The sequence below is a fragment of the Empidonax traillii genome, unplaced genomic scaffold (assembly GCF_003031625.1).
Source record: "Empidonax traillii isolate 1590-97213 ecotype Southwest subspecies unplaced genomic scaffold, ASM303162v1 scaffold1375:size120127, whole genome shotgun sequence".
NCBI lineage: Eukaryota > Metazoa > Chordata > Aves > Passeriformes > Tyrannidae > Empidonax > Empidonax traillii.
The window spans coordinates 98,074-111,685 of NW_020956568.1; the positions used below are offsets into that span (position 1 = coordinate 98,074).

The window sequence follows — 13,612 nt, forward strand, 5'->3', positions numbered from 1 at the left end:
AAAGATAAGGTGTCCCTTATCTTACAGGAGCCATTCCAGCTCCCCTGTGTTCGTAATGTTGAAACCTACTCCTGTGCTCTCAGTTTCTGGCTCTAGGGGACTGAAATGTGCCAGTAACAGAACTGTCTTGAGAATGGTGTGTGGGGGTTTTGAAATAAAGACACTAAAACTTAGGTAGCTGGAGCCTCTGAACCTGAAGATCTGTAAACTTACGTGTCTTAATAAACATTCTGAAACTGGTAGGTCAGGCTATCAGCAGAGGAAGTAAACCTTGCATCAAAAAAACCTCACAAGCCCCTGAGAACTGCTGCTTGCTCTGATAAGGGAAAGTTTGGTTTGGGGTGGGGTGGTTTTTTGGTTGATTGGTTTGGAGTTTGTTTTTTTTCAGGGGAGGGGTTGTTTTTTTGTTTATTGGTTTCCCCCAAGTTTCTGGTTATGGCAGAACCTATTCCAGAAAATTTATGTATACTAATGAATTGTACCTTGTAAGTTACCCTTTTTTCCCCTCAAATAATTGATTATGTTACAACTTGTTTGGCTTACAAAACTGATCCCTGACCCCAAATGAAGGCCTTCAGTTGAAATCTGCAGTATGATGAACATGTGCTGTCAGTGTCACACAAGTGAAGAAGAGACTTCTGATCCTTGAACTAGAAGAAGCTTGTGCTTGCCCAGTCCAAGTCTGTCCCCTTTGAGTTAAACTGTTCCCTTAAGCCTGTTGGTCTCTCCTGTGGCTTCTGGGTAGTCAGCTTTGGCGTCCTTTGCCCATGTAAAGGAACACTTTTGATAGCTTCCTGTCTAGTATTTTTACAACACTTCCTGGCAGGTGGCCAAGCATGTGGTTGCCCTTTCCCTTGTTACACGGTAGCTGCCAACCACAGTGACCAGGATGGCTTCCAGGAGCTGTTGGAGGAAAGACACGTTTTGCTGCCCTGCAGAGATTGGATGGATTTGTAGATTTTTTCAAGCTTAGAACTGAAGAGGCCTGAGTCCTTGTCTTACAACTTTGTTGGTGTCAGGACTCTTGCGAATGGAAGCAAGGGGTTTTTTTTCTGGCTTGCAGATCCTTATTTGGAGGAAGGACTTCATGGAGATCCGCACAGAAAAGTAGTGAGCTGTTACATCTGTGTTGCCGGCCCAGGTAGTCTGACTGGGCAGGGGCAGAGCTTGTCAGTAGGAGCTACAAATCAGGTTTATTCTCTCAGTTTCCTGAAAGAAAAGTGTGTTTATTGTCAATTTAAAGGGGTTCAGAATTTTAGATATAGAATGGCTTCAGAAAGGATTTAGTATTTTGAGCTCTATGTAAGTGTCAGCTGCCTGTCAGTGCAGCATGCTGTAACATTGCCTTCTGCAACCTCAGCAAGGAAAAATGATCCAAAGAACTGTTGGTAAAGGAGCAATTATAGTACTCACCAACAGTTCCTCAGAATTTAATTTCTAAACAACTAATGATTTAAATTAGTCCACCCCATGATAATGTCCCACTTAAATTTGTAAGGTGAGGTGTATGGGAGAAGGAGGAAAATACCTTGATTTTTCTAGTATATGCCTTTAAAATACTCATGACTACAATACTGTAGATATGACTCTTGTGCATAGCAAACTGGTTGCTCATAGCTACAGTGTCATAGATGTGACTCTTCTGCATAGCAAATGAGTTTTAAATAGGCATTAAACCTAAAAGGTTTGGCACTAACCAAAAGGTCAGTGAAATATTGATCATCAGTAACAAACCTCATTCTCCGTGACAGGACATTATCGTGACTCCAGTATAATAAAAAAGAGCTGTGTATGTGCTGATTTCTTTTTTAGCAGTTCAATATTGTGAAGTCAGTACACTTAGCCAAGTTGAATGCTAAATATAGACTGAAAGGGGCAGTCTGTTTCATAGCTGTCTTTATGGGTCCTGCAGGACTCAACAGGTTCCTATGGGTCTAAAAGTAGAGAGAAGAACAGCAGAACAAGTTTTCTTCACATGATTTTCACTGGCTGATTTCTTCGATACTGGCACATTAACTGAATTAACTTATGTTGTAAGTAATGTTTCATTCTGCTGGGTTTTAACCTTTTATATTTTATGTAGTTTTTTGTGAAGAATTTTTAGTGTGTTTTCATTCTACGTTCTAATTTTACCTCAACAGCTTAAGAAGAAATTTAAAAGTCGGATTGGAGAAAAAGTCTTCAAAGTACAAGATAAACTGAATCTCAAAACCCCAGTGTTTAGATTAGTTTGGTGGGAAAATAATCAATACTTTTGGCCAATGATACTGACGTCTGTATCCTTTCTCCTTTGTTTGTCATGTCATTGTAATCAAACAAATGTAATGTAAACTTTGTTGAATTACTTCACTGAATGGTTATCTTCACTAATGGTTATCTTCCCTGTGGTTACATGCACAAATGCTTAAAAAATTAATAGTAAATGCAGAAACATATAATTCATATCACTAATGAATCTTATTGCAGCTTAAGTTGTTAAGAGGAGTCTTCCCTGAAGTTGCAGGGAGGTACTAATCAAAATATCCAAGAGAAACAACTGCTCTTCAGAAGCTAAAAATAACCAAAAGCCTTTGTGCACGAGGTGCTAACTTTTAGTATGCTGCTCAAATGCAGGGCTCTGTAGTGATTGCAGTTGGCTACGGATGTGCATGTGCGGAGAGAGCAGAGCCAGTGCTGGCAGGGACGTGGTTCGCAGACTGTGCTGCCTGGTGCTACATGATGTTCTAGAGGAAGGACAGTGGACACAGTCGTCTGTTCTGAAGTTACTGCTGCACACCTAAACATCATACAGTAGGTAAGGCTAACCCCTACTATGCCAGCTTTTCTACCTTTTCTTTGTATTTTGAAGCAACAGGTCTGAACAGAGTAAAAAATAAGCTGTAATCTTTTCTTACATGCTATTAAACAGAAATATGAAAGTATCCATGTAGTCATATCAACCTCCACTAGCAGAAGAACAAGCCCCATTGTCAGGAGTGATTTAAGTGCTTAGTTTTCAGACTGATTGAGGAAAACACTCAGACGTTAGGTTTTTATTTAAGTACTATATTAGGAGTCTGGTCACACTGTGAAGGAAAGAAGGCTCAGAAGCACATCAGGAGGGCAGTTCAACCCATCTAGGATTCATAAATCACCCTTAGGTGCTTAACACCCTTCATCAATGAGAGGTTTGCATCCCATGAAGTGCTGATTTATGTTGGCAGGCAAAATTGAACTTGGGAGCTTTGATAAAATAATAAATGGGTAAGATGTATTCTACTCCAAATCTAAACTAATCTCTGTGAGCTCCGCTCCTTATGTTCACTAGCAAGAAAAAGATACGTTTAGGCTGCGATTCTAAGTTCAAAAAGATGTATCTTAGAATAAGAGGAATATTACCTGGAGGAATGTATTTTTCTTCAATAATTACAGTGGGAGTTTTCAGTGATAAGTGTAGTCAAACCTACCTGCTTAGAGCATCTGCATCTCCTTATGGCTAGAATTGCAGTTTGTTTCTAGAAGGCATTTTTTGAATCAGAGTTGCATTAAGAAAACCAAAAGACTGATAAGGAATAATGTGCAATTCACAGAGGGGCCTCCTTAGGTATTGCTTCTTTTCTGTATACATTATTCCTTCAAAACTGTATTTATATAAAAAATCATACACTGAGTTCATGCACCCAGACTCTACAGAGAAACTATTTTTGCAGATTGGGCCTAATCGAGTGCTTTTTTTAAAGCAAGGAGTGTTAGTCTGAAGCAAAGGCTTTGCCATCAACCTTTAATTTGTCCAGAATTTGTCTGGTCTAGAAAACTAATTTTTTTGTTCTTTTTTCACAAATAATAACTTCACAGTGATATTGTAAGGTGTATAAGCAGACAGATATTCTTGCTGCTTATCTCATATACCCATACTTGATTCCTCTGTCTTGTCTCTAAATTATCTGTTGCTGAAAGCAGAGGAACTGAGTGACATCCTTCCTGTCAGTGTTAGTGAAAGGTTTGTCTTTCACTGTTGTCAGAATCTCACCCTGCCTCCTACCTCACCAAACCAAAGGATTATACAGCTGAATGATTACCATTCAAATCAATGCTGGAGCCAGTCAGGCTGATTTTTCTCTCTCTTGCCCCACACACAAGCATACGTGTATGTATGCATAAGAATACACATGCACAAACACAATGTAGAAATTAAATGTTATATTCACCAAAAATCTCCAAGAATAAACAAGTGCTATGTACTGAGTTATCTATCCTTGCCTTCAAGATCTAGTAATTGTGCTGGTCCTTCAAATCCCTTTATTTTACGGGTTGTTTAGGCTGCTCAGTGTTTCCTTAGAAAAGGACACCAACTGTTACCAGTTAGTTCCCATATCCATGTGTTAATTTACCTTTTAAATTATTATTTACTTTAGATACAATGGAGAGACCTTCCTTGGAAATTAACCTGCCTGATACTCATGAAGAAGGAAAACTTTATGTAGTTGATTCCTTAAACAACCTAAACAAGCTAAATGTTTGTCCAGATGAATCCCAGCATTCACTAGGTAGGTATGATAGGTTATGCTCTATGGTTTTCCATATACACAATCCACATTATGTGTCACTGATGACAACAGGCCAATATGTATGTCAAGGTCTTTACTGAAAAAATGTAAGAAAAAGGTTGAAAATGGCCTAATTTAGACAGATCAGATAATGATTTAGCTATCCCTGCTGAGTATTTAAGTTATTAGGTTCTTGAAAATCCTTGCATTTTGCTAGGGATTCACTGTTAAGCCTGAACTTATCTTCCATTTCCATTGGGATTTATGAGGTGATCCCTTGCAGGATAATGTCTCCAGTAATGCTCAATATACACCTACTACATAAATAGCATTGTAACTCTTTCCAAGCACTAAAATTCACACACGGCAATAGAAGTGCCAGGAAATGTCTGTTCATTCCTTTAAGATACATCTCCTAGGGACTCAGACCACTTATCTGAAATATCCCTTGAGATTTTAAGCATTTTACTTTGCAGACTTTCTTACAGTTTCAGATATGGCTCCTAAGCTTCTACTGGTTTCATGGGGGTTTTGTCTTTGATTTCTCACAGCAACAAGAATATTTTCACTCAGTGATAACTACAGTATATTTCAGTTCTTTTTGACCTGAAAATATCTTAAAACCTAGAGCTCTTCAGCAGCATTCCACATGACAATATTTGAATCTGCTTTTATTTCCCTTATTATAATGGCAAATTTCACTAAAGAAATCTATAGATCAGCAGCTATGTTGAAATTAGTTTCAAATGGCCATAACCTAATCATGCTTCTCGTTATGGGATTTCAATGCCTTCTCATTCCATCTGTTTCCAAGTTCTCTATATTTTCCTAATGCAACTAACTAGAGTGGTGTTGGTTTCTGCATTTAATGCAAGTATGTTAGACCTAAAGTACTTAATTCTCATATGCAGATTATCTTGATATTGACACTTTTGTAAGTACAAAATGAGACAATGGTATACCTTGTTTTTAATGTCAAAGAAACTCCTTTTGGTGTGACTGTTTTGCTTTCTTTTGCAATTTTTATTGGACAGTATTGTTTACTTTTCAGGTAAATATACAAGGTTCTGTGGAATCATAAATGGTTCTCTGGAATAATCGCATGCATGCTCCTCCCTATATTTCAGCAGTAAATGAAGGTAGCCTAATATGTATTTTATTCATAAATTTGCAAAGTGCTTTGGTTCCTTCGAGGGTTATTCTTTTAAAATACTTTTTAAGCTTGGAGATTCTGTAGATTTCTTATCCCAACAACTAAATACACAAAATCACTTTTTCACACTCCTTACCTGCCTTCTTCAGCAGCATAAAATTCTGGTTCTCTTGCCGGAAAATCAGAGAGATAGAAAAAGCTATTTAAAGTGTGTATACATTTTGACTGCATAAGTAAGAGTGATGCAGTAATTTCTTTATGTTTTAGATAATCAAATGTTCCCACTGTTTGCTGTTTGGCAAGAATTTGTGTTCACCAATTCCTCACAACACTGGCATGTTCAGCCTGATGAAATAAGAAGAAACACTCATTAGGCAGAGGCCTCTGTTGAAAGCTTAGTATGCTTGACAGCAGCAGTAGCAGGCCCTGACCATTCTTATTATTCTGATTAGAAAGCAATATTGGTGCAGGCACTTTCTATATGGTGCATTTGTTATGAATGCTAAGGGAATAACAATGGAACCTCAAAACCCAAATATGAAAACATTCCAGCTTACTCACAGGCAGGAATGTATTAAACACAATAAAGAAAATTGGAGAAACTCCCAGAGATCTTCTGCTAGCTCAGTGGATTGCTCAGCCCTGGGTTGGGTCATTATTATAGTGCTGTAATGGCAAATGCAACCTTCCCTCAGTTTTATTGCTACAGGCTCAGTTGCAAAGACCTCAGAGATTTCCACCAGCTAAAACAAGCACACGATTTAGAAATATATTTTTCAGAGATGCACATGCTACTCTTCCTTTCAGAAGACAGCAATTACAGGAGGATAAATTATAGCAATTTGCATGTAATTTTAGTATGTATGAGACTGACACGAAACTTCCTCCTCCACCCAAACAGAAAATAAAAGCAAATCTTAGTAAGTAGTTACAGTAGTATGTAAACTTTATTTTATACTTCCAAATTCAAGATGAGCTCCTAAAGTTGTTTTTTTTCCTTCTCATGCAATATGACTGGAAATAAAATCTGTTGGCCAAAATTATGATGTATTCTCCATCATTTCATGAAGCCAGAAGCATTTTGTCGTGTTTATCCTAACCAACCTTTACAAACTTTATACCAAATGATTTGTCATCTGTTAACAGATGAGGAGGAGAACACTGGTGGCACTGGAGAAAACATGGCAGGGAGCAACACAAGAAATCAGTGTTTGTTCTTCATCACTTTTATTCTTACTTTGATCATCAGTTTGGCACTTGTTTCATTTGTAATATTCTTAATAAGTAAGTAAACCAAAAACTGGCTCTTAAAAATGTAGGGCCAATGGGAAAAAGAACTTTGCTGATACGTGTCATGCTACCTTATAACATGCTGCTGCTGTATTTGCATGGTCAAAGGCTGGTTATGGGCAGTGGGTCCTGGTCCTGGGAGCAGAATCACAGGCAAACAACTGACACTCTGAGCTAAAAGGCACAATTTTATTCTTCAACAACTCTGAAGAATGTAGATCAGAGGGCTTATACTGTGTTGCTAAAAATGCTGACTGGAAATGAAATTTAAATTTAAAGATGATTATATGGCAGTGACAATGTGCCTTTCACTGCTTTCCAGATATAACTCAATATTGGTGTCATTCCACTAAAACTGGAATTACACTTAGACTAACACTTAAATCAGGCTACCTGAAGGAGGACCTGAGGGTTGTCATCTAAGTACTGATTGGAGGTTTGTTTGGAACTAAGAAAATCTCAAAAATAAGAAAAAGAAAATTAGATAGCATATATCAAGATTTGCATATAGAACTGAGCCTGTAGACTTAATTACTGTTCCACTTTGTTAGGACTGATTGGGTAGGCTTAGCTGAACACGTGGCTGCAAGTGACCATGGCTTATGGAGCCCTTGTCATCTTGGGGCTTTCTGAAGTAATAGTATTGAACAGAATGTGAGGTGCATTATTTTAATTTACAAGTCTATTTTGAATTATTTGGGATCCATGCAAAATCAAGATTTCTTATATCCCGTAGAGGGGAATTTACTGGAACATAGCAAAAATCTTCATTTTCCTTTTTGAACAGGAAATTCTACCCTAACAAAATTTTCTTACAAGCACTCAAAGAATGGAATATCAGACAAGTAAAAAACACGAAGTAGATTTTAAGTGATGTGATTGTAAAATCCTAACTGAAATACCTTATACTTGAATTTCAGATTTATTTAATAGAAAGCTGTCTGAAATAGAGCCCTGGTATAGAAAAATGAGCAATGTGCTACTCTAGTAGAAGAATGATAAAGTAATAGTGAAAAGTCTTCTTACAGGAATTAAAGCAGTTTGCTTGGGCTCAGGTTGGTTGAAGCCTGTAGTTTTTGAAACTGATTTCCAGTGGTGTTTCAGTTTATATATGTTATGTTATATAATCTGAGATTATACTTGCAGTCCATGTGTATAGATTCATTTAGCATTGACACTATTAGATTTAGCATTGACACTATTAGATTTAACTATTCAAAACCCAGGGGTAAATTCTGTTAACTGCAGAAGGCCAAAATAAAAATATCTCTGGCACATTTGTGTGCCAGAGGAGGCTGGCCTCCCAATGCCAATACTTGCAAGAATTTTCCTTTAATTTAAATGATTAAGAAATCCAGTAATTTGGCTGTAGTCTGCTTTACTTTTTTTTTTTTTTACTGCTGCACTACAATTAGTGCAGTAATTGTACATTTAGAGAAATACATGCCCATACTGACCACAAATAAGATCTTGGAGCTCCTAAATAAGATACTTTCCTGTGGAAGCTAATGGAATGGATATGCTCCTGAAGACTGCAAAATTATCTGAGCCATATTTTATTTTATTATGCTGCACTAAAGTGAAAAAAAAAACCCCAAAACAGAAAATAAGCAATAAAAGAATGTAGTGAGCAGGTAAACCTACCAAATGTATAACTTCTTATCATGAGGTTCATGTTTTCCTGGTTAATGTTTTTGTTCATCATAATTCTCTACAAACTCTCCCAGGAATGCAAGTCAGGGTAGCGATGCTCTTGACATAAATATTGCCACTTTAATGTGTTACATTTTCCTTTTCAAGTTCAGACTAGGAACAAGATGGACCAAATATCAAGCAGGCTACTGTTTGAAAAGAAGAACATAGAAGAGCTGAAGAAAATTAACAATATTTTATTAAAGCATCTGAATCAATCAGGAATTAAGGATAAGTCTTCTGATCTTCATGATTACTTATTTACCCACGCTGAGCTCAAAGTCCCAGGAGAGTAGATCTTCTTTGGAATGAAATTCATCATATTCATGACTCAGATATTTGTACATATGTCACACAGATTGCTTAAACATTCTGATATGGTCACCAGAGCATTGGAAAAGCCAGCTGAATGAAAAATATTAGAAAATAATATTTTATCCTGGTTTATTTGGATATAGATTTTTAAAACTAAGCCCATAGGAGTCACAATAAACAACAGATTGTCAGCAATTTGGGGTAAGAGTTCTGAATTCCTTTGTATTGTAAATTGCAGGGTAAGGGCCTAGTTTTACTTGAAATGTAAGTGAATGATCACAGAAAATCATGACTTCTATTCACATGATTCCAGCATGACCTTGTTCACTTAATCATTCTCCTGTTTCTTTGGTACAAGTTTTGTGCTTGTTTTTCATATTATTTGTATTTAAGGATAACTTTGGATTTCATAACTTATAAATAAATCCATTTCTGCCATAGAGCTCTGTGGTTTTCCTTTCTGTCCATTTAAATACACTGACTTACTACTCTTTTGGTGAAAAACCTCCAAACTGGAATAATAACAAACCCTTTCATAGCATGCCATATTCTGCCCCAAATTTGTTTTGACTGAGTGGGTGTGCTATTGTCTTACATGAAAATTGGGTTTAGAGGATTCTGTCTGGTAATTTCATAACATCATCATAGCAAACCCATCTCATAGCAATGTTAATATGCTACACTTGGAATTTGAGGGACGTTTCTGGGTGAAGGCCAAGTGTTTTTATAAAGTGATGTGGGAAAAATGCAACATGTTCTTGTATTCTTCCCTATACTTGCTGTTGGCCACTATCAGAGAAGGGCTGGGTGAAATATGGCTGGAACCTTCATGGTTTAAAGGTGGAGCAATACCTCAAAGGGTGAAAGGAGCCAACGCTTTCTCACTCTGAATTTACACAGTTGTGGAGACCAACACCTGAAAGTGTGAGCCCATAAAAGACTGCTGCTTTGTCATTTTAGCATTCAGAACCTGCTACTGGAACATACATTGTGAAGGCACCTCCAGTATCAATAAATAAATTGGTTACTCCCACAGTGATGGTGCAATGGCAGCTGACACCATGGAATATGTCCAACATCATCTCTCTTAGTCTGAGTTCTCCTTCTCATCCAATTCTTTCTTATCTCTTCTGGACAATTTTACAAAAAAAATTCACCAAAGTCAACAGCTTGCATTGCAGTCTCCTTTTCCAGAATGAATGATAATGCTTTCTGTGATGACTATTTCACTGTCTACAACAGAGTGAAGAACCAAGTCCAGGAGACTTTCTTGGTATCACTCTACTTGGATTTGCCCAGCAATTCTTTTCCTTTTATTAGGAGTGCTTAGCTTTACACCTATGTTTTACATCATCTTCTTTCTATGTCCCAAATTTTATTTTCCTGATGTATTACTGTCAAATTATTCACATGAAAACCATGAAGTTCCATTTTACGAGTTTATTACTCCTGCTTCTAATTCCCAGCTGCAGTTGTAATTATCTCCTCTAGACATCTCAAGTAGTATTTATAAAGATGACTCAAATATAGCTACCAGGGAATGATAAAAATGATGTAGAAAAATTGTAAGGAATATCTTTCTGTAAATGCTGTTAAATGACAAAAGAAAAACTATCTTAAGACTTGCAGTGTTGTTTCTCTGTTCTTCTCTGAGCTGTCACTTGCTTTTTAGTGACAGTATTAAGTTCTCATCTCTCCCCCTCACATTGTAGCTGCTGTAACTGCTCTCCAGTTCCTGCCTTGCACTGACACATATCCGTATTTGTGAGCCAGAGGGAAACAACTCTAGTATGTAGCACTCAGTGGCAATCTCAAATACATGAATTGCACCCTGATTTCAACTGCAGCTATCAGAGCAATCTGTGTGGTCCAATAGAAACTGATACCTCGCAGGAGACTGTAAATAAAACACGTGATAGAGCAACAGTCCTCAAAGAAATGAAAGTTCCCTCATCTCTCTGATCTTGTCCTCAATTACTTTAACATGGTTGTTCAATCAGTACTCATAATAAAGCCACTTTTTCTGTCTCTATTATTGATTAGGAGTGTTGGGAGTTTTTTATCTCCATAGTTTGACCGTGCAAGATGCTGAGTGCCCTCAACTGTGACCAGCTGGGGCATAACAATGTACAGGCATGCTCATGGTATCATACGGGACTGACTTCCCAGATGGACCTTTTCATACTTAATTGCTTCTTTGCTTGCAGTGATCAGCAATTAAAATCAGCAACTGAAAAAGTGCAAAGGTCCAAGGCTGATCCTGTTAGCACTGCTGAAACTCAGCTGTTGGGGCCGCAGTCAAGGAAGACATGGGGCAGCATTACTTAGAGCTGCTTATGGCTTCTCTCTCAAATAACCAATACTCATTTACACTCAGAATTGCTTCTATATTAGGGTTGAGATGGCTACCTTGACAGTAGAGTGCCACAGTCCCTCCATCAACACTTTCTGGAGTATCCCCTGAGTGGAAACAAGTTGCAGCTCCTTTAGGGGAACATTTCTTTCTGATCTACTGACAGTGAAGGATCCCAAACAAACCCATACTGGACTCTTAAAATCTTGTAAAAATTTGACCCTGAAGTGAATTTCAGCTCATTCTAGAGCCCCACAATTCATCTTGAATAAACAGCTAAGTGACTAGTACACATCAAGCTCAAACTGCACCACCACTGTGCTGTATATGGATGTTACAATGTCTCCTGCAGACATGGGTAAGATCTCTGTTCTTGTATGGCTGCACATCTCAAGAACCTTTGCTATGTCTGGTATTACAACAATGAACAGGAGGAAGAGGATCTGACAGTAACGGCTTCATCTTACAGATGTCACAGTTGTTGTACTTGATAGTACTGCTTCTTTCCTTTTTATCCTATTTGCAGCCTGTAGAGCTATCCTCTTAGCCCACTGCAAACGAAAAGGGTGCACAGAGGGTTCAGATAGATTTAATAACATGCCACTGACACTCATCTGCTGCAAGTACTATCACTTCGGAAATGACAACATGGTTTCGGGAAATTTTCTGCTGAATAAACCTGGGCAATAGTAGAGAAATGCTGGTAAGCAAAGAGAAACACTTGGAAGACTTAAACAAGAAAATGCCTCCAGCTTCCATCAAAGACATCATCATTCCAGTCCCTGAAGTGTTGGCTGCATCTTTAGGTGGCTGGGTAACATCAATAGACAAAATACTTTCTTCCTCTGGTTAGCTTTCTGAGAAATTCATTCCTTTGTTCCAGATATCCACAACAGTCCACATTCTTATTAACCTCAAACCATCAGACAGTATCTGACTATGTGAAACTAAATGTGGGGAGACTATACAGTACTAAATAGTAGAGGGTTGGCTAGGGCAGGCATTTGCTTGCCTTCCTTGGGGTCATGTTACCTTAGATCTCAGCCTAGTGCTAGTAGGATTAAGAGTAACACTCTTTTCAGTTAAGGAAAAAAAGGCACATTTGGTCCATTACATGTTACTGTTCTTATTTTCCTGACAGATTAACAAGAATACTAAGATTTACAGAGAGGGATGGAGGGGGTGAATGTTCTATCAATTCCTCTGAGATTCATGAGAAATAGTAACACTAAGGCCAAAGAATTTAGTCCTATTTAAGAACTCAATCAATCTTGGAATTCAAGAAAAGGCTTTTATAGACTCTGTTTCCAATCCTTTTTCTGGTTTCTGGGCCACCCTTCAGCAATCGAAAGTCTATCCACGATTCACTGATGAGCCAGCAAAACCCCTGAATGGTAATGAGAACTTTCCAGTAGAAACAGTCACGGCACAGTGCTGCTGCTAATTTATCACTTTGAGGGAAACCGCATTACACACAAGGGTGAAAGGACAATTTAAAAATCGATTGCCTGACAATTTAAATATCTATTAATAATTATGGGCTTGCTTTTTGAGCTCTGCACTGCTCATTTAATCTTAATATCTTCTTCACTACATAACTGACTTTGGAAAACAGTGTTTGTCTACAAGATGATATAAAATGTTTAAACTTACAGACACCCTTTGCTCTTATACAAAAGCTCATGGATAATGCATCAACTTCCCATTTTTAGGGTGTTCTGTTTTTAAAAGCTTTAATTTTTTTTTTTTAAAGCAACACAAGCATTTTCTTGAGAAGACTTCTCCCTGAGTACTCAAAATTATATGAGTGGATATTCACCAGGAGCTGTAGTGATAGGATGTCCTGGGTTACACAGAAATTCTGGTATCCACCTTTTTTTTTTTTTTCTGCAAATATGCATTTTTGATGTTCTGCCTTCTTTAAAGAGACTGAATGCTAGTGATTAATGACTCAAACACTGGACCAGTGACAGCCTAGGGGCTGTCAGAGACTGGGCTGTTGGTGCTCATGGCTCAATCAGCAGTGTGCTTTGTAAGAGTGTGCAGAGTGGGTACCCTGTCCAGGTGCTGCAGGTGTGCACATTCGACACCTCAGGCTACAAACTGGGTGTTGAACAGGATAAGGAAAAGGGCAAAGCCTGCAAGATGGGATAGTGTTTCTTTTTTCTTACACAGATGATTCAGCTGTGATAATTCCCCAGGACATTCACACCAAGCCTGAAGGTATTCATCTCTTGTTGATGAACCATAATGGGTCATAATGGACTTATAATGGACAGCTGC

At 37.9% G+C, this 13,612-nt stretch overlaps 1 protein-coding gene across 4 annotated transcripts; it reads left to right on the forward strand.

Annotated features, from left to right (window-relative positions):
• Positions 1-362: 362 nt before the first annotated feature.
• On the forward strand, positions 363-9,410 carry LSMEM1 (leucine rich single-pass membrane protein 1). 4 transcript variants are annotated; one of them, XM_027906927.1, is made up of 6 exons: positions 364-1,191; positions 1,913-2,033; positions 2,614-2,794; positions 4,395-4,526; positions 6,826-6,963; positions 8,770-9,410. In XM_027906927.1, exons 4-6 carry the CDS (start codon positions 4,400-4,402, stop codon positions 8,955-8,957), a joined length of 453 nt encoding a protein of 150 aa, XP_027762728.1. In that variant the 5' UTR covers positions 364-1,191; positions 1,913-2,033; positions 2,614-2,794; positions 4,395-4,399; the 3' UTR covers positions 8,958-9,410. The 4 variants fall into 4 exon arrangements, with proteins under 4 accessions (XP_027762729.1, XP_027762728.1, XP_027762727.1 ...); XM_027906926.1 differs by having other exon boundaries at positions 364-2,033; XM_027906928.1 differs by lacking the exon at positions 2,614-2,794 and having other exon boundaries at positions 363-2,033.
• Positions 9,411-13,612: the final 4,202 nt, after the last annotated feature.